At 34.5% G+C, this 22,930-nt stretch overlaps 1 protein-coding gene across 1 annotated transcript in view; it reads right to left on the bottom strand.

Moving 5' to 3' along the window:
• Nucleotides 1–1,834: 1,834 nt before the first annotated feature.
• Nucleotides 1,835–22,930, bottom strand: part of LOC134688172 (triple functional domain protein-like) — a 51,863-nt gene continuing 30,767 nt past the window's right edge. Inside the window, exon 4 of the mRNA XM_063548644.1 lies at nucleotides 1,835–2,172. Within this exon, the coding sequence (XP_063404714.1) occupies nucleotides 1,835–2,172 (338 nt within the window). The remainder of the gene's footprint in view (nucleotides 2,173–22,930) is intronic.

Raw genomic sequence — 22,930 nt, 5'->3', positions numbered from 1 at the left:
CACACATAAAGGTGCATATATGTGAAAAATGTGTGATAAGAATAATTATATACAAAAAACGAGATTTGTATTCACGATTACTATATTAACAGAAGGAGCACGCACTGTTTGATGAGATGGTGGAGCCTATGTTTTAATAGATCATGGGGAATAGTATTGTAACGCGAAGTAAAATCAAAAGTATCAATGCTGTTGACAATTGTAGAGATTGTAAGGTGAAGCGGAAGATCTTAAGAAGTTTTTTCAGAATCCCCATTAGATTGACCGCACTCGTTGAAACATTTCATCACAATAATGTTGATGGCCATGTTTTTTTCTGCAATAGTAGTCAGCACTTCAGAAAATAAATTCAGGCACAAATATTTTATCTTTGCAATAGTCTTCAAATGGAGTTTCATAAAGTATTTGTAGCCAGTATAAGGACGGTAGATTTACTTTTTTATGTTGACATCAAAAGAAATAAGGACACATGTTTGATTTTGTAAAGTGTCATCCATTGTAAATGATGTTAAAAGCTATGTGAGATGACCAGATGTGTTGTGTTTTCCAAATTCGTTTGCTATACATTGAACACATGGCTTTTTACGAAGACAATATCGTTGAATCATTTATCTGCTGGAACAAAGACATATTTCTCGTGCAAAGGATAAACATTCTCCGAGTAATACTAGTAATTGGTTGAAAACAATTTTGCTCATATCATAAGACATTTTTAAATGCGCTTCTTTGTGACTGATCGAACATTTTTGATCCATTCAGTCAAACTGTCATGTTTTGGTTCTATTTGTTCGTGTTTTAATTAGCATAGTCCTCGACTGCATCAATCAGTCAATAGTTGATGAGCTGATTAATTCTATATTGTGGTCATTTGTTTAATAATTCTCTTCGTTTTTTCTCGGTTACCTAGATCGCCTCTCATAACATGACAAAGATGAAATATTATTGTGTGGTGAAAATGTGAACGAGCAATCGGGAGGTTTACATTTCACTTTGAAAAAAGGTGCCTTTAAAGCACTTGTGTGGTTGACAATCGTCAATGCCAAAGACTTGGTGTAATAACCATAACTTACAGAGAAAAAAAGTATCAGAAGTAAAATTGTAAATGGGGGGAGGGGATGATTATCTGCTGTAGTATTGTGTTTTCCGTAGAGACAGGTTGTCGTCATTATGTCTATGTTTTCTTTGATTTCATGCGAGCTCTGCTTCATACGAGTATAAACATAAGGAGTTCAGCATCCATCAGTTGAATTTCGACTGATATGTGCATTCTTCTGATCATGACTTTCGTCCTTGTCACTTGTGCTGCTTGCCTGTGTCTAAAGGGATATCTTTTACATTTCTTTTTTTATGATTATTATTTTCATCTTTGCATTGCAGGAAATTTGTATTAATAAGTTGAGGATTTCTTAACCACATATATTCAAATACCTTCATTAACATAACTAGTGTGTTTCATTTTTACAGGGATGTTATTGTGGTGAACATTTATCAATTTCACAATTTTGTATCAATTAGATAATTGTAATTGTACTGGTATAACCATAGCTCTACAATCAACAAAATATTTTAGACAAAATAAACGGCAACAGTCGCATATCGTTGTTCAAAAATAATAAATCGATTCAGAGTTATATCTAATAGTCTTTACTAAAAAAAAAATCTTTCGCCAGAAATTCAAAAACTAGTGCCTTAGTCTTACTTGTCTTATTATCTGTTTTGTGCTATGTTGTCTTTTAGTTGTATTTTGTATTATCACTTTTGTATTATCACTTTTGTATTATCACTGTTAACATAATATAGGTACATAAACATTAAATAAATTGCTTCAACATGTTCAATATGCTTCGTCACTGTAAAAAATATAAAACATCTTACCTAATACTTTCACAGAAGTGGGGTTGCTTTTTCCAGTTCCAACAATATTAACAGCCAAGCATATATACTGCCCTTCGTCATCTGTAGTTACGTGGGTGATGGTCAACGATGGTTTAGTGACCGTTGCACCATATACATTAGTACTAGACGATGTTATATTCATAACTGTACCATGAGATTCTTTTTGCCAGTATACATCGGTGTGATTTGGAATAGAATCAATAATGCATTCTAGAGTCATAGCCGAACCACTCCATATGCTATATTCCGCATTTGGTATAGTAACATTTGGAACATCTGTAATATGCGATAAAAATATACTACTACTTCGTACTATTGATTTTAAATATTGATGCATTTTATTTTCTCATATTCAAAATCGATTCAATGTTTGTTCAATAGAAAAGACGGCCCACCCGTACCCACTTTAGCTATAATCTCTTATTTTGTAAAAATATTGCTTTAGTTGCTTATCAGCTTTTTTCAATTGTTTGTACTTGCAAGTCTTTTGATTATACAAAAGAAATAACATGCCCACTCCTATGGGTGGGCAGAGTGGACACGCTAGAAATGTTGCCCACCCGCTGACAACTCCCACTGTGGACGGGTGTACAAAGCCAAAAACAGATTACCGGAAGCCAAATTTGAGGGCTAGGTATGGATTTTGAGGGCTTATATCGATATTTACCCCGAGGGCTAGTAACCAACTTTGACTTCCGGCTAGAAAATAGAAAATAGAACACACGTACTATAACGTTGAATGGACTGATTAATATTCACGTAGCTGGTCAAGGTCGTTTCAAGCTACCATTGTGAATTCGCATAAATGATTCCAATAACAATTCTAGCTTTTATAAATTGTGCATTTGAAATTCATTGGTTTTATAATTTTATGCAATTGGTAGTAAAGTTTAAAGTTAAAAATCTTAACATTTTTAATATCTAAATATTCAATTTAAATGTCTTCTCTAGATCAAAGGACGACATCAAAAGTTCAATGTAGGATAAAAAAAAATCAATTCACAATTATTTTTTTCATTGAATCCCCCAATTTTCTTATCCTGCCTTACCTTTTACTCAATGGACTCTTTAAAATAACGTTGTACTTGAAAAATGAAACCGTACTTTACTGCAAAACTTTTATATCCTTTGCCAAGTTTAAGGTATTCGACATAGAATAGTGATTTTTTTTCTGATTCCGTTTACTTGAAGAAGAAAAATCCCGAATTGTAAGTAAATTCATAACATGTAACCAACCACGCTTCTTTTTTTTTAGAAAAAAAACCGGAAATGGCCAATCATGGCACAGGTGAGGATTAAATTTAGTTTATAAACTCCAACGATATATTTCATGAGGTTTTGCTATTCTCGGTAGAAAAACGAACGTAAATTCCATATTGGAAATATAAGACCGTTGGTTGACCCGTTTGAATGGTTTTGCACTAGTAATTTTGGGGCCCTTTATAGCTTGTTGTTCAGTGTGAGCCAAGGATCCGTGATGAAGGCCCTAGCTTGACTTATAATGGTTTACTCTTACAAATTGTTATTTGGATGGAGAGTTGTATCATTGGCACTCACACCACATCTTCCTATATCTATGTAAATAGAAACAAACCGTTTTAAAAACAAGTGTTTATTCATTAAATTATTTAAATGTATTGATAAAAAGGTGAGTTTCTTCTTGTACTTGCATTTATTCATCCTTAATTTCTCGATATTTTGTTTATCCGTTTATCATACACGTTTTGTTTTGTATTTCATTATAAATACGAATACATACTACATATACGATAGCTCAACAATGTTATGCAGCTCTTTTCCTAAAGTATAAAATTAAAAGATAAATAGTCGTCCATTTAAAATCGAAAACAGTACATTTATATTTTAAAAAGAAGATGTAGTATGATTGCAATTAAGACAACTCTCCACGAGAAACCAAAATGACACAGAAATTAACAACTATAAGTCACCGTACGGCTTTCGACAATTAGTAAAGCCTGTACCGCATACTGTAAAACAATCCTTATAATAACATTAACTGTAACAATTTTTCTGCACCAGATGCGCATTTCGACAATCCATGTCTCTTCAGTGATGCTCGAGCTCGTGGCCAAAAGATGTAAAAACCAAAGCTTATACAAATGATGAAGAGCTATAATCCAAAAGGTTCAAAAAGGATAGCCAAATCTGTGAAAGGAATCAGAGCTTTGCATGAGGGAGATACATTATTTAATTTATAATAATGTGTAACATTTTGTAACAGCAAATTTAAAAGTCCACCAGAGGCATCGACCCGTGGTAGTAATAACATTAACTGTAACAATTTTTCTGCACCAGATGCGCATTTCGACAATTCATGTCTCTTCAGTAATGCTCGTGGCCAAAATATGTAAAAACCAAACCTTATATAAAAAACGGAGAGCTATAATCTACGACATTTCTCACAAGTAATAATTTGTTATTTAGTTCCAAACATACAAAAGAAATAATCTTTGCCGATGTAACATTTCAATTTATTACAACAACATGCCTTCACTGAATTCATTCAGGTGCACAAATGATACGATTAAAGTCATTGTGTTTCTATCTTTGGGGGACAATTTCCGACGTTTATGGCACACTTAAAGCTACTGTGTGTATGTTTTATAGCATTGTAATGGTTCTATTATGAGATACTTTAATTATAAATGACTACGACATTGTTAGGATTATATACTATCGTCAGTATGAAAGAAGTTAAAAGTGGTTCATATATTCATCCTTATAAAAGCGACACATGTATTTTATTTTACACTTATGTTTCTCATCAAACCGGGTACATTTTATCTTCCTAAAATCATCTTGTGTTTCATATTCAACTGTTTGTAGGCAGATAAGATAGATATTTGATCATTTATTGGTTCACACTCCATTATATCTTGATGCGGCTTGGTTTGGATTTGTCGAAAAATTTGCTAGAATTGCTGTAGATGTCGCCTTTTAATATACTAGATTTTTCTCAAACTATAGAACTGATTATGACAAAACTTGACATGCAGAAATGCTTGAAATAACCAGTATAACAAAGGACAAAAGTCTCATTAAGTTTATTGAACAAAAAGGTCTTCTTTATGGGAAGCTGTACATGCACCTATGGCCTTATGAGTATTCTCATGTGTTAAAATGTTTTTGCTATTTAAGTGAAATAATACAAAAAATGAAATACTCTGAGTTGATTGAGTCTCCAAAACACATTTTATGAGAAAATTGTCTTGAAATAGGCCTGTACCATGAATATTCAGTTGACAGAACAAGCCATACTAAGTGCATATACATTTTTTTTGGAGGGGATGGTTATTTCTTATATTTTGCAATGATATAACATTTTCCTAGGTAATATACTTAAATAAATATATGGTTATAAGCAGATGAAATTATTCCTAATGTTGTAACGACAAGTTATTCTTTAAAAGAGAAGCCTTTTATGTCCCTCTTTTGAACGCAGCGTAAATTTAATTTTTACGTAAGGACTTATTGAAACCTCCTTGGAGACTGTAAACATTTTTACCATAAATGAGTGAAAGTTACCCCATTATTTTTATTTATTTGCCTGAAAAGTTGAAATTTTGAGGAAATAAGAGGTATAAATTGACCCAAAGAGACCTTATAAAGAAGACAAAGAGGTTCATTAGTGGTATTTATCTTCCTCAAATAATCGTGTGTATCATATTCAACTGTGTGTAGGCAGAAAGATAGATATTTGATCATTTATTGTTTCACACTACATTCTATCTTGATGCGGCTTGGTTTGGATTTGTCGAAGAAATTTTGCTGGAATCGCTGTAGATGTCGCCTTTCAATATACTAGATTTTTCTCAAACTATTGAACTGATTATGACAAAACTTGACATAAATGCTTGAAATAACCAGTATAACAAAGGAAAAAAATCTCATTCAGTTTATTGAACAAAAAGGTCTTCTTTAGGTGTAATACCACCAAATCATAGTATGTCACATCCTGTTGTTTACAAAAGTAATTCGAAAAATATATTCCCTTGCATTTTACCGTTGTAGGTAATTAATCCTACATTTTATTGCAGTAAAACTATTTCTGTATCATAATCATATGTCTTGGGTATTTCAAAACACCAGTATTTTTATTTGTGATTTCTATAGAAAATTTTGTAATCTTGAGGTTACATGGTGATTAAACCTTGTGCACAGATAGAATAAGGGGAGAATTTTGATTGGTTTACTTCCAATGATGTTTTTTTTCTTATATGCAATGAAATGTTATGAGAACATTTTTCTATAGAACTGGACAGGATAAAACTTTACTCATGTCAAGTACTTCTTACTTTTGAAACAAAGACAATTCTGCACAATTTTTTGAAAAGTGCAAATTTAACAAAGACTTGAAGGGGAAAATCAATAGTTGTATTACAATGTACATCTACACATTAAAGTAATTAAAAAATGCAGGTGCAAGAGCTATACCAACCCACTACATACTGGTATTGATAGAAAGGCCACATTTCATATTTTTCAAAAAGTGCTGCTACTAGTTATAAATCGTTCGTGTAAAAGAAATTTCACAACCAACCCGATGTCTTTATATACCATGGGTATGGTGGTGGATGTAGATAAAAGGCCGGTATTTGTCTTTATACACCACGGGTATGGTGATGGATGTAGATTATAGACCGGTATTAGTCTTTATATACCACGGGTATGGTGGTGGATGTAGATAATAGACCGGTATTAGTCTTAATAAACAACGGGTATGGTGGTGGATGTAGATAATAGACCGGTATTAGTCCTTAAATACCACGGGCATGGTGGTGGATGTAGATTATATACCGGTATTAGTCTTTATAAGCCATGGATATGGTGGTGGATGTAGATTATAGACCGGTATTAGTCTTTATAAACCACGGGTATGGTGGTGGACGTAGATTATAGACCGGTAGTAGTCATTATAAGCCACGGGTATGGTGGTGGATGTAGATAATAGACCGGTATTAGTCTTTATAAACCAAGGGTATGGTGGTGGATGTAGATTATATACCGGTATTAGTCTTTATAAACCACGGGTATGGTGGTGGATGTAGATTATAGACCGGTATTAGTCTTTATAAGCCACGGGTATGATGACGGACGTAGATTATAGACCGGTATTAAACTTAATAATCCACGGGTATGGTGGTGGATGTAGATAATAGACCGGTATTAGTATTTCTAAACCACGGGTTTGGTGGTGGACGTAGATTATAGACCGGTATTAGTCTTTATAAGCCACGGGTATGGTGGTGGATGTAGATTATAGACCGGTATTAGTCTTTATAAGCCACTGGTATGGTGGTGGATGTAGATTATAGAAAAAGTAAAAACACAAAAATACTAAACTTTCAAAAAGGAAAATCAAAAATCAAAAGGCAAAATCAAAAGGCAAAATCAAAAGTCCAAACACATAAAACGAATGGATAACAACTGTCATATTCCTGACTTCGTACAAGCATTTTCTAATGTAGAAAATGGTGGATTGAACCTGGTTTTATAGCTAGCTAAACCTCTCACTTTTATGACAGTCGCATCATATTCCATTACATTGTCAACGATGAATGAACAAAACAAACATACTCGAAGAGTAAAAATGTCAAAAATAGGGGTACAACAGTCAATAATGTGCTATCATCTTAATATCACTGTAAAAAGCAATAAAAGGTAAAAATATCCAAGCCCTATCAATATTTACTAAGATTTACTGTACACAACTAAAATCTAAAAATATAGGGTGCTTTATACAATGGAAAGCAGGACACCCTGCCTCTACCTATACACATATGTACATAATGTTCATTTCATATCTTTCCTTATTGCACTGAATGTATTGCCTATACATATTTATCTTTGAGTATAGAGATATTATTTTCCTTGTAATTTCCATATACGCTGAGCATGGAGTCTATAACACATGTCCGTAGCCAATCGATGAATTTTGTCCAGTTCAGTCCAATTTCTAAGCATTGGCAGCAGAAAAGAGCTGTCAACAATAAGTTTTATCAGATCCAAATGTCCTTTAAAATTCTCAGACCAATATTTCGTGCCAATGACTGAGATCACATAAGACTTGAGTTTGCTAAATGTTTCTTTTCTCTGCTTGTGTAGAGCCGGACACAATAGAAGGAAATGAATTATATCTTCATCTGATGTTCCACAGCATTTACATAATGCCGATTCCTTGCCACCACTAAATTTAGATCTGTGAGATTCAAGAATATAAGTCCCAGTTAATAGACGAACTTTTATCGCTCCCTTTTTAACATCTGATACAGTTGAGGAAAGACTTGTCCAAACCGGATGTGTATGCCCAATTCTTAACATGGTTTTGTCCAAGTATGTTAATGAGGACTTTGTTTCTATTTCTTTAATGAGAGTTTTAGTCCAATAATCCTGAATTGCTATTTTAACTGTTGCTTTCCATTTTAATTTTGACGGTAAATTTTGACTAAGTGTAGATATACTTGGCAGATCGTATACAGTTAGTACACCTGTGACCTTACAGAAGAAGCTGAGATTGTTATCAATATTCATAATGACTTGTCTGTCAACTAAACCTTGGATTGTTGAATTGTTACATGAGAGAACACTGTATAGAAATGATAGTTGCCTTTTATGTATTTCTGCCTCAATTGTTAGCGCTCCCAACAGCATAAATACTAATCCAGTGGCTGTTCGTGTAGGTAGAGAGTGAATATTTCGCAATGTTTTTGTGTGAAAGCGTGCCAAAATACCAAGTTGGCATTGGTTAAGAGGGAGTATTTCCATTCCATATAGCAATCGGGGAATAACATAGCTCTGATATATCTTGTAAGATGTCTGTGGGTTTAGTCCATTTGTTCCATGTAAACCAGTATTCATTAGAGAGTAAAGAGTACGTCTGGCAATGCTGATGCGTGCATCAATATTTAGATTGTTTTCCTTCAATTCTGCTCTTATTAAGCCAAGATGTGTTGTGTCTTCCGATGGATAAACAAGGGTGTTGCCTAGGGTCCAGTTTAAATCGGACTTGCTTATCTTTTTCGGTTTGTTGAGGATGACAGCTTTAGTTTTTGTAGGATTTATTGTTACTCTTGACTGTCTGGCATGATGAGTTGCAACAGAGAGCATGCATTGTAATTCCTGATGATTATTGCTCAAGAAGGATATGTCGTCCGCACAAGTTGGGCAGCCAACATAATTTGTGCCAATTTTAAGACCAAGACTGTGCGATTTAAGATCCTCAAGCAGATTGTTTACATAGACTTTATATAGAAAAGGTGAAAGAATGCCTCCTTGTCGGACTCCCTGATGAATATTAAAGCTGTTACTAACATTTCTCTTCCATTTGACTCTTGAAACTAGCCCTGAGTAAAACATTTTCACTATTGACCAGAGAGAATGATTCTGAGTATGGTCATATAACACATATAATAATATGATGTGATCTGCGACGTCGAAGGCCTTTTGGCTGTCCACAGTAATAAGAAATAAAGGTTCCATTGTGACTAATTTTACTTCTGCCCTAGCTTCAGTGATAATGCGACTGGCCATAACCATCGACAACCCTTTTGTGAAGCCGAACTGTAGAGATGACTGATCAAAATTCAAGGTTAAGCGAGGTAGTATGGTACATTCGAAGAGTTTTGAGATGACAGGTGTAACGGCAATTCCTCTATAGTTGTCCATTAATAATGGATTTTTCCCTTTTTTGAGCACATGTGTTACGATACCAGATTTAAAGATATCAGGTATATGATGATTGATGAAAATGTTATTGAAACAGTTAGTAAGAAAATGAGTAACTGTTGTTGGTGAGTTTTTAAAATGCTCAGCAGCAAGACCTAGTTCATCTGTTGCCTTGCCAGAATGTAGCTGTTTGATTGCATCACAGATATTTTGAGCACTAAATTGTGGTTCGTCGCTGTTTTGTTTGCAGAGTTCATCAAATATGTTATGCCGGATATTGCAGAGATCTAAAAATTCTGGATCATAACCGTTGTCTTTCGGAACAGCTAAGTCCTCAAAGTATCTAGAGAAGCTATTTGTTTGGTCCTTTGCAGAGTAGTGGTGCTCACCATTTTCTATTATACAGATCGCATCTTTATTTTTGGAGCCTCTGTTGCGACGAATGAGATAATGAAACATATCATTGCTAGGATTGTCTATTAGTTCATTGTAGAATTGGGTTCTATACATATACTGTTCCTTTCGGAATTGTTTGCGAAGATTTCGTTGAGCCAGAATTTTGTCTGTTTTAAGATGATCATTTTTCTTGCCATGAGATTTCCAGAGTTGATATTTTTCTTTACTAGTTTTGAGCAGCATAAGAGTGGTTGGAGATGCTTTGAAATGTGGACCTTTTAATTTGATGATCTTTGATGGTACAGCAGCTGTAGCAGCTTTTTTGAGACAGTTGCATAGAAAGTTCATGATTTCTTCTATTGAGTGATTTTCAATATTATGCTGAGAGAGTTCATTACTGATATGATTATGATATGTTTCATTATCTATATCTTTCCACTGCAGTTTGAATTTACTGATATAGCCTGATTTGATTGCTTTATTCAGTGGTTTTGATTTGACATTCATTTTTGCACTCACGGCAATGTGGCTTGATGTATTGAAATGACATTGGTCATGGATCTTATAGTCCTAAAGAAAAGCATTTGTGGCATTGTGCAAGATATAATTAATTTGAGAGGTTGACAATCCAGAATGATGAAAAAAAGTTGATTTCTCTGATCGATAAGATTGAAAATTCATTTCATGAACAAAGGCTTGCAGAAGTAAATCATGTTTGTTTTTGATTTAATTTTAAACATATTTTCATTAAGATATGAAAAGGATTGAGCAACAGGCACAGCCTATATAAGCTCTCTCCATAATACATGTACAAGGTATGATTCAATTACAACAACTGTATTTAAAATAATGCAATTTAGTGGAACATGCATGCTACTTGTGAGCACACACGAGCAAAATATGTTAGCAGTGTTACTTAATAAATGCAAAGTATAAATAATTAAAAACCAATTGTTCAGAGAACAATTGAAGGTCTTTCCATCAAAACAATGTATTTTGATATGAAAAGTTGTGAAACTAAGTTTAAAATGTCATTCCAATCGTCAAATGATAGCTCCTAGTAAGCTGATTCCAAAAATATATTGTTTTCATACATTTTTTTTAAATAAGGGAGATAATTTGTTACTTCCGGTTTGAAAAATGTTACTTCCGATTATATTTGAATATTTACTTGACCCTGGTTCCAAAAATATCTGGTTCTATATACTTTTATATTAATAAAGTACAAAAAAATAGCTACTTCCGGTTTACAAAAGTTCACTTCCGGTTGTTTTTTTCAAGGTTAAATGGTTTGATTCCTTTTTCTAAAAGTTGTATATCTTTATCATGTATACATATAGAATAAAAGCAAAGGTCAAAATCTAGAACGTCAAATTAAGCTATGACCTTGAGATCAATTTCAAGGTCATAAACCAAGGACCTCAAACCAAAGACCATAGGTCTCAATTATATTTAGTTAATGAGTTATATCACATAACGCGTATTTTTAAATACAAGAGTCGAGAAAACTCCCTTTTACATTCAACGTACGCTTGCAATCAAAATTTACATCTTACGACATGTCGCAACTAACAATTTAGTAAAAATAATTTATTGATATCTTATACAGTCTTTGGATATAAGTGAAAATAAGCCAAATTCAAATATTAGAATATGACCTTGACCTTTGACCTTGACCTAATTTTCATTTTTTGGGACCAAGGACCTCAAATCAAAAGATCCTAGGTCTCTATCACTTATGATTTATAAGATAGAAATTCATATCACTTATATCAGATGCATAAGGGGAAATAACTCTCATATGGAGCGGTCATATCGCTTCGGTCAAAATAGGACAAATCATGCGAAGGATATAACGAGCAATTTTGTAAAATAAATTTGTCATAATCTTTTACGGTTGCGAAGGAGATGCGCTAACAAGGAAAACAGTGTTTGGGGAGATAACTCCTACAAAGAAAAGTATTCATTTACACAGGGTAAATTTCAAAAGCGCATAAACTGTTCGATATCATATACAAAATATCTAAGCGACATATTGCGAAACAAATGTTTATCGCAAGAACAAAATTAGGCGGAAGAAAAAAAAAAAAAAAAAAAATAATCAGAAGAAAAACAATAGGTCTTTCCACAGAAAAGTGGAAAGACCTAAATATATAGGCAATTAATCATCAGTTATTTAAATTACCTTGAAACATGCAAATATCCTTTATAAGTCATTAGAAATATATATATGGCTTGAAGGAGACAATAAGCTTGCTTAGTGGAATAAATGAATTAACGTTGGAGTGTAGGAAAAAAAATAAAAAAATAAAAAATAAGACTAGATGAAACAAAAATTAAGTAAGTTTCAAACAAAACGTTGAGTGTCACTGATATATTTCTGAACAGATTTAAAAATAGCAATATTCATATCATATGATAATAATCTGTTTCCAAAAAGTAGTAATTCAATATTTATGTCAACATTATCAACAATGGAGTAAATGGAATCAAGAAGGATCTGTCTTACATCATTATACTTAGGGCAAATAAAAAAGAAATGTTTGTTATCCTCAACAGGATGGTTACAGTTTGTGCAAAAAGTGTTCTCAGATAAGAACTGATTAAATAAATGAGATTTAAGGTTGCTAGCATTATTTCTGAGTTGACAATGACTTATATTAAGTTTCCTTATCCCATCATGTTTGTTGTAGTTTCTAGGCTGTTTTAATGTTCCATTGCAGTCTCCAATAATGACGATTCTATGCGATACTGAGTACATTTTTCGAAGAGAGCTAATAACATCAAAACACTCTGTGTATTCTAAATATGAGTCCCCAGAATTATTTGTAGGCATGTATACACAAATGATGCAGATCTTCATTGGTGGTTTCAGCTCAATTGCAATTATCCTGTTGTTTCCCGATGGTATTTCACAAATGGATGGAGTCAAGAATCTTTTCCAAGCTATTGCAACACCACCTTTGCCTCTTGGCCGGTTAAAATTCGAAATTTCCTCATTTGTATCACTACATCTAGTCCATATTTAGTAGAACATTACATAATGATTGTTTTTGAAATTCATATAACCAATGTTCTTGGATACAAATAATGTCAGAAGATGATTCTAGTGAGTTTATAAATAATGCATTTCCCTTCCCTTTCATATTAATTGTTGTTAATCTAAGATGTTCTTCAGCATTAATATGAGAAGTTGGTTTTAGAGATGGTGATTTTGCCGGTCTTCGCTTAGTCCTAGATCGGGTGGTATGTCGTTTTGGATGATCCCTAAACAAGAGTTGTTAGATGTTACAGGTTCAGAAACAGACCCTGTCGGTTACAACTGTTGTTACATCTGGTTGAAGAGGGTATACGTAGTTTGAGGACGATATGGTTTGCATAGGACGTTAGCCAACATGAGGAGATAAGACTGCAGAGAAATCACATGGGATATCGCTCGGCGAGTTAAATAGTGGAGAACCCTCTTTACTCTGCATTTGATGTATATGTGTCAGGTTCTCATTTTCCCTGATGCCTATGTTTTGTTATTACTTCTTTGGGAATTTGATGTCTATTGCTATTATGATGCCTAGGAGGAATTTGACTTTTGTTCTGATTCTTACTTTGCTGTGGCCTATGGCGCCTGTCTGTCTGAGACGCTGTCGGATTAGGTTGTGGCAAGTTTACTCTCGAGTCCCTTTGAATATGCTGGCTATTGTAAGATTGATATACATTCTGATGTTGTTGATTTTGCGGAGCATTAAACTGTGGATATGGAGGAGGCTGGAAATGTCGATAATATTGGGGGTGATGATACGAGACCCCAGGAGTAGCATATCTACCATTTGGAACTGAATTTGGTATTACAATTGGCACATACCCAGGAGGAGGTGGAATATGCCTTGGAGTTGCCATGTGAGGATAAGTAGAGAAACCAGTAGTGGAATGAAGAAAAGATTGCTGCATTAGCTGTTGTTGTTGCATCATCATTTGCATTTGTTGGTTAGCAAGCATGTTGTTCATTGACATGTTTTGCATTATTTGAAACTCAAGCATTCTTATTCTCTGGTCGTCTATGTTTGAGCTACCAATATTTGACGTTTGCGGATTTGGCAGAGAGGATTGTTGAATATTGTTTGCACTGAAAGATGATGATTGTTGCTGTTCTTGCAAGCTTTTGAGGGTATTCTGAAGTTCTATAGTTGATTTTAGCTTATTTATCTCATTTTCTAGCTTGATAATATATGCTTTGTCTTCAATGTTTATGTTTTTTGATTTTGCTGCTTTAGGAGGTTGACGTTTTGCCTTTCTCTGTAAATTCTCTGTTGATGGTTGTTCAGAAGTGGGAGGAGTTTGAGGACTATTTTCATTTCCTTTAGATGACGAGTTCACAGTGGAGTTGATCTTTGATCTCTGATCATGTGTAGCATGTGGGATAAATATTTCTTTTACAATTGTCTCTTCATTGTCACTCGCTTCATAGATTGGCGGAGAGGCCTCTACGTTATTGTCATTGACCAAGACAGAAGAACATGGTACCATTTGTTGAGTTTGAAATCTGTCACAAGCTGACGAGTCAACCTGATACAACATATTGTCAGTACACAGAGAGCATATGAATGGTAGTGCATTTAAGGCATCAACAGACGATTGCGATAATCCAGCACAATGATAATGAATCCATAAAGAGCACTCAGTGCATTCAATAGTGTCTAGAAGTGAGGTTGTGTTGCAAATTGGACAAATGTCTATATCATCATGTTTAGAATCTTGACATTCATCATCCCTAAATTCAATGGCTAAATCAGCAATATTGTCTCGACAGATTATGTTAGCTGCCGGAAGGTTTTGATCTGCGCCCACTCCATTTGACGTTGAAATAGTTGAAGCGATGTTGTCGTTAAGAATTGACAGCATGTGACCATTTATAGCAAGCTCGTCGCATAATTTATCATGAATTTCAGCCATGTAAAGATCTACTCTTGAGCCATTAATGACCATTCTTGAGCTGGTATGATAAAGATTTATAACAAATTTTAGAGTTTTGCCCTGGGTATTGTCATTTTTTCGGTTATAGACTGATACATGAGTCAACATTGGCGTCCAGATTTTCCTCACTGTGTCTAATTAGGCCAAACTATTGTGTGGAATTGTCTATCATTTTGTTTAGACCAAGTCTGGCAAGCTCATATGCTGCTGTACTAAATTCTAATACCAAATTGTTGCCAGGCTTCATGGTGGATTCGATGTGCGATTTTGAGCATGCATCATTTTTCCTGTGAATGGCTTTGTTTTTGTCTAGTACATGTATGTAGTCTTTGTATAATGGGTTTGCGATTGTTGCCAGAGTTCATGCGAGTTATCCGTCTTGTTGGAACACTTGGTGCGGCCATAATTGAATGATAGTGTGATCCGACTACAAAGGTGAGGTGGTGTGCAATAGAATGTTGCCACTCTAATGATTGTATGACAAAGATGATTTTAATGTACCAGTATTTGTTGATGTAAAATTCTATGTTATATAAGCAAGTATGATGCGGTAAAGCAGAATGTTGTAGCCAAGTAATATATGTAGTTAAGCGAAGATTATATGCTGGAGGCAGATATATATGAGATTATATAAAGCAGGAAGATGAGACGCAAGGGTTCAAGTTATGGAATAGGTTGGTATAACATAAATGAATATGAGATGAAAATAAGTGTACACATATAACCTAATGCCCAAGGAGCCAACGCGTCGTGGATATTCCCACCGTTGGAAGGCTCAATGGGTTGTCGGATTAAGCTGAGATTGAGAAAACTTGCAGATGCAGAGGTTGAACCAGGGAGCACGTCGTGGATATTCCCACCGTTGTCTATGATATTAACCCCAGCACTGTCTTTGTATCTGCGTTGCCAGTTTCTTTAGCCAAACTTTCGACAATGCTGGTTTAGGATGGATTCCGTCCCTGTATATAGTTTGAACATATAGTTGTCTCTGAGGGTTAGCTTTTTAGACTTTGACGTTTTTTCTTGGTGGTGATGGTTGATATCAATGGCAAAATTAGGTGATAAAATGTCTTAAGTAGAGTTGATATAACGGATGTTGTTATTTAATTCCTGCACGTTTTTGATTAATTGTTCCTCCTGATTTTTGAAGCTTGATGGATTATCGTGTTTTTTATAGCTGTTGAAATCGATGATAGAATATGGCGGAATTTCGAGAAAAGTAATTTTGCAGCCTGGATATGATTTTAGAAACTCAACTATTTCTTGATAAATATCAGTGATTTGCTGAATGATGTTTTGCTCACTTGTGATAGATATAAATTTACTATCATATGTTGTAAGATCACAGGTGCCTAACCAGACGTATAAATGTATATTTCCTATACGTTCGATATTTTGTGCTATGTTTTGTTGTAGCCACGTGAAAGCCTTCTGTGATGTACGGGAAGACTTACACCACCACCTGATTTCTAACTCTGTTTGTGTGGACACTTGATCCCATAGGCCGAATCCTTTGCTGTCAGTTAGGATAACAGGTGTAAGTTTTTTATTACCAATAATAGGAGGTAGTGGTCTTTTTAGATATTTCTTTAATTTGCCTTCCGACATGAATATCTGGAGAAACTATGATGTGAAGTTTACTACTATTGAATTGACGAATGTGATAAAATTTAATGAGGATGCAAAGCAAGTCTACGGTGATCCAAAAGCAATGTTGTTATCTTTATATCGTTGTTTTTATGAGAATGTGCCAATAATATATGATGATGATAATGCGAAGCAAGTTTGCAGAGTTCAAGCAAAGTTCAAGCAGTGAATGAGTATTTCGTTTACAAGTAAAATGCCAATGTTGATAAGCAAATGAATAAAATTATAATCAGTAAGTTAAAACCCAAAGAGCCAACGCGTCGTGGATATTCCCACCGTTGGAAGGCTCAGTTGGGTAACGGATTTAACTTCGGTTTGAAAAGCCAATGTTATTCTTTGTTTTGCTGATTTATATTTTCCTAGAATTATCTATTTATATTCCAGAAAAGCTTTATTAGCTCTACTAGTGAACAAATGTGTAAGGCAGAGGCAAAGGGATAAAAAAATTCTAAAACATAATGGCGGCCATTTTTTCCCGGGCAAGGTGTGGAAAAAAAAAAAAAAAAAAAATGTCGAATCTAACTTATCACTTGACTTTGAAAAATGCAATAAATGACAGGGAAATGTGAGTGCAGTGTATTAAAACTCAATACTAAAAGTTTTCTAAAACTTTGTGGAACTAAACAATAATATCTAAAATATTATCTCCGTGCGAAAAACAGGTGCGTCTGCTGTGCTGTACAGGTGTAAATAAATATCATAGATAAATATCATAAATAGACATAAAAGTAATTTTGTCGTTCAAAGTATGACGTCTACGTACATGTATAGTCACTTAAAGTAGATATAACAAAACAGATTTTACAGTAAAAGTAATAATAATAAATAAAATAGTTGTTTGGTTCAAAGTATGACGGGATACATAAGTACAGTTTCACGTCGAATGTATATCATAAAAAACAGACTTAACAGAAAATGTAGGATTGATGAATAAAATAGTTTTGTCATTCATAGTATTCAAGATAATACGTAAAAGTAATAATAGTAAATGAAATAATTTTGTCGTTCAAAGTATGATGTTTTACACAACCACAGAGGCACTCCAAAAAGAATATATATGAAAAACTGACTTAACAGTACAAGTAATATTAATAAAGACAAATAAAAGAATACTATAACACGTTATTAATATGATAACCCGACGTCAGTACGCAAAATCTATACTTCAAGACCATCTTGTATTATTTGTAAAGTTGATACGGAATATTTATCAACAAGTTCTGGGTATCGTCCGGTGAACTTTTTTTAGAAAAAGGATGAGACGTTCTTTGACATACCCCTGGTTCATCAACTTTCTGCTCAGACAGTGGTGACGTTTTACAAAGTCTGAATAGGAGCTGCATGCTCTTGAATACCTAATAAGTTGGGAAATGTATATTCCATATGCAGGTGAAGAAGGTATTAGTCTTTATATCCACGGGTATGGCACGTGGTGGATGTAGATTATATACCGGTATTAGTCTTTACATATTACGGGTATGGTGGTGGATGTAGATTATAGACCGGAATAAGTCTTTATAAACCACGGTTATGGTGGTGGATGTAGATTATAGACCGGTATTAGTCTTCATAAACCACGGGTATGGTGGTAGATGTAGATTATAGACCGGTATTATCCTTTATATACCACGGGTATGGTGGTGGATGTAGATTATAGACCGGAATAATTCTTTATATACCACGGGTATGGTGGCGGCTGTAGATTATAGACCGGTATTAGTCTTTATAAACCACGGGTATGGTGGTGGATTTAGATTATAGACCGGTATTAGTCTTTATAAACCACGGGTATGGTGGTTGATGTAGATAATAGACCGGTATTAGTCTTTATAAACCACGGGTATGGTGGTGGATGTAGATTATAGACCGGTATTAGTCTTTATAAACCACGGGTATGTGGGTGGATTTAGATTATAGACCGGTATTAGTCTTTATAAACCACGGGTATGGCGGTGGATGTAGATTATAGACCGGTATTAGTCTTTATAAACCACGGGTATGTGGGTGGATTTAGATTATAGACCGGTATTAGTCTTTATATACCACGGGTATGGTGGAAGATGTAGATAATAGACCGGTATTAGTCTTTATAAACCACGGGTATGGTGGTGGATGTAGATTATAGACCGGTATTCCTCTTTATATACCACGGGTATGGTGGTGGATGTAGATAATAGACCGGTATTAGTCTTTATAATCAAAATCAAATATGTTTTTTTCCTAATCAAAGGGCCCTTATAGGCATATGAATTACAAACAAAATGGATAATAGACAAAACATAAATTAAAATACATATTTAGAAACAACATGAAATTAAACATACATAAGTACAGTTTCACGTCAAATGTATATCATAAAAAACAGACTTTACAAAAAATGTAGGATTTATGAATAAAATAGTTTTGTCATTCATAGTATTCAAGATAATACGTAAAAGTAATAATAGTAAATGAAATAATTTTGTCGTTCAAAGTATGATGTTTTACAAAACCACAGGGGCACTCCAAAAGAATATATATAAAAAAAACTGACTTAACAGTACAAGTAATATTAATAAAGACAAATAAAAGAATACTATAACACGTTATTAAGATGATAACCCGACGTCAGTACGCAAAATCTATACTTCAAGACCATCTTGTATTATTTGTAAAGTTGATACGGAATATTTATCAACAAGTTCTGGGTATCGTCCGGTGAACTTTTTTTAGAAGAAGGATGAGACGTTCTTTGACATACCCCTGGTTCATCAACTTTCTGCTCAGACAGTGGTGACGTTTTACAAAGTCCGAATAGGAGCTGCAAGCTCTTGATACCTAATAAGTTGGGAAATGTATATTCCATATGCAGGTGAAGAAGGTATTAGTCTTTATATCCACGGGTATGGCACGTGGTGGATGTAGATTATATACCGGTATTAGTCTTTACATATTACGGGTATGGTGGTGGATGTAGATTATAGACCGGTATTACTAGTTATTGTAAAGTTGTTTTACTAAAAACTGCATGTAATAACAAAGACTTATAAACTGTATGAATTTGTATTGATGACTAAAGTACAAGATAGCGTCATAAGTACACAACGTTGGATATACAACAATGCCGCGTTACGTTAACGTTCTCCTCTGTGCGTGATTTCCAACATTCTCCGGCCCACGAAAAGTGAAAATTTAAAACTTGTAAAATAATTAAAGTTTTTCCGTTAGAATAATAAAATGTAATAAACTTTAAAGTCCATCATTAAAATTAAAACTTTTAACCACAGTTTGTTATAGTGAAGTGTCAGATTATACTTTTTTTTTCTTGTAAGTTTCTCCCTGTAATCCAATTCCTGCTATAAGTTAAGCTTTTTGAACTGAGATTTTGATTTTCCCATTCCTTGTTAATCCTCGTAAAAGCGTTTGTTTTTGTTACTGTCTCTTGTCCACATTAAAGCTGGTTTGTCTGTTTCATTTACTTGGTTCTATGTTTTGTCCTTGAAGTGTCCATAATTGTAGAAATTTGTTCAATGTTTATAGTATTCCTCTCTGTTGTATCCTCGGTAGTGTGTGTCTCTTCCGTTTCTCCTACATTGGTAGTGCTAAAGTGTGTTTCGTTGTTTGAACTGGTTCTTTTGAGGTGTCCCGAGAGTAAGTTTCCTAGTTGGACTTTACTGCTGTTGGTCCCTCGCCCCTAATGATATCATCCTCGAAAATATCCCAGTATTGTTCAGCTCCAACAAGCAGTCAAATTTCAAATGATGTATCCACCGTAACGGCGTGAACTAAGCTTACGTTTTGCAAACATGATAACTGTTTTGCAGTTTCAATGTTTGTCTTAAATGGTGCGGCGATTTTAGGTACAATCAAACCATCGACTGGTATTTCTTGGCCATATATAGTTTTTATCTTCACTGTAGCTTTGTTTAGCTGTTCAAAAGAGTTGCTCTCATTATCGTCTCCAAATCTAGATAGCGTGATTGCTTTACTTCCTGTGGTTTTTAACTCCAATTTCTCCGCTAAATGTCTTGTAATAAATGACCTTGTGGCGCCTTCGTCAAAAAGGATCTTTGCATCAATCGTTTGGTCTTTGTAGCTTATTGGTGCTATTGCTGTCTTTAATAAAACATTTGGGCGATCACAATTTAAAGATGAATATAAAACAGAAGTCTCAGATTCCTCCGCGTTGTGTTTGTGTATTGTACTTGTACTACTTGTACTTGTAGTTTCTTTATCATGGTCGTTGTTGCATAGGCTTGTGTGTTGACGTCTATCATATTTCTTGCAGTTTGATATAGATTTCTTGCAGTTTGATATAGATTTGCAATCTACTACGCGGTGTCGCCCTAAGCAATTGAAGCACAATCTATCTTCTTTAACAATTTTCATGCGGTCATTCTGGTCTTTATATTTAGTACATTCTGACGAAAAGTGGGGTTCCTTGCAGTATGCGCAGCTAATTTGATAAGATTTCTGTGGTGAATTGGTTTTTGGCCAGTTTTCGCGAGATTTTGTGTTTGTGTAGAAGGTAGCTGTAGTACTAGGACTTTCAAATGTTTCTGTACCAGACTCTAAAATGGCCAGCTCCTTAAAGATTGATCTCCTAAGATCACCAACATACCAATCTGTTGAACCCTGCTCACGTGTTTTAAGTTTTTGCGTATTTCACTGGGCATTTTGTTGAGTATGACTGGTACTAATAACGAGCCGTACGAGTCTTGGGCTTGTCCAAGAGATGCAAGCTCTCTTATGTATTTCTCTGTTCTGTCATAGTAACTTCTAAGTTGTGAAGGCGTATTCTTTGGTGCGGGTATGTCTAGTAGTGCTTGCATGTACGATTGAATTATCTTATGCTTTTGTCCGAATCTTTCATGTATGAGTTCAATAGCTTTGTTGTACTTTGTGTGCGTAAGAGCAAATCTGTCTATGGTATATGTCGCTTCTCCTTCTAGTAAAGATTTTAGGTAGTTGAACTTTTGAACTTCGGTTAGTGTGTTGTTGGTGTGAATTGCGGAATCAAAAGAATCCCAAAAGGATTGCCATTCAAGTACGTTTCCATCAAACGTAGGTAAATTCAATTTCGGTAGTTTATGAAAATTGCTGCTATTGACGCTAGAATTTAAACGTAAAGACGTGAAATTGTGGCCAGTATTTTGTGAGTCATCTCTTCTGTTATATACGGGGTCAACATTTTGAATGAGTTGTAGTGTCTCATTGTGCGGCGAAAAACTTCTAGCGGCTGCATTTAAATTTGATGTTTTAACGTGAATAAGTTTACGAATTTTGCGTATTTTCGTCTCTAAATTAAATTTATACTCATCTGTGTCAAGTATCTCTTGCTCTATATCCTCCTCTTGTACACTATCCAAAATGTTCTTATCCAAATCCTTTAGAATATCTTGCTTTTCCTTTAATGTATCCAAAATTGTTTCCAGCTCGTCCTCTTCCGGTTTTTCTTCTTTTACACTTCTCTTCTCAAATCTTCTTAACATCCTAGAAACTGCGCTTCTGTGTCCCGCTCGAATAGATTTAAGCTTTGTAGTCATCTTCATCTGGTCACGGTACCAATATCATTTTACTAAAAACTGCATGCAATAACAAAGACGTCTAAACTGTATGAATTTGTATTGATGACTAAAGTACAAATTAACGTCATAAGTACACAACGTTGGATATACATTGAATAATGCCACGTAACGTAAACGTTCTATTCTATGCGTGATTTCCAACACTAGTCTTTATAAACCACGGATATGGTGGTGAATGTAGATTATAGACCAGTATTAGTCTTTATAATCAACGGGTATGGTGGTGAATGTACATTATAGACCGATATTAGTCTTTATAAACCACGGGTATGGTGGTGAATGTAAATTATAGACCGGTATTAGTCTTTATATACCACGAGTATGGTGGTGGATGTAGATTATAGACCGGTATTAGTCATTATATACCACGGGTATGGTGATTGATGTAGATTATAGACCGGAATTTGTCTGTATATACCACGGGTATGGTGGTGGATGAGGATTATAGACCGGTATTAGTCTTTTTATACCACGGGTATGGTGATGGATGTAGATTATAGACTGGTATTAGTCTTTATATACCACGGGTATGGTGGTAGATGTAGATTATAGACCGGTATTTGTCTTTATAAACCACTGGTATGGTGGTGGATGCAGATTATAGACTTGTATTAGTCTTTATATTCCATGGGTATGGTGGTGGATGTAGATTATAGACCGGTATTAGTCTTTATATACCACTGGTATGGTGGTGGATGTAGATTATAGACCGGTATTAGTCTTTATATACCACGGGTATGGTGATGGATGTAGATTATAGACCGGTATTA

The sequence above is a fragment of the Mytilus trossulus genome, chromosome 10, assembly GCF_036588685.1.
Source record: "Mytilus trossulus isolate FHL-02 chromosome 10, PNRI_Mtr1.1.1.hap1, whole genome shotgun sequence".
In the NCBI taxonomy this organism is placed as follows: Eukaryota; Metazoa; Mollusca; class Bivalvia; order Mytilida; family Mytilidae; genus Mytilus; species Mytilus trossulus.
This window is presented reverse-complemented; position numbering and strand designations above follow the sequence as displayed.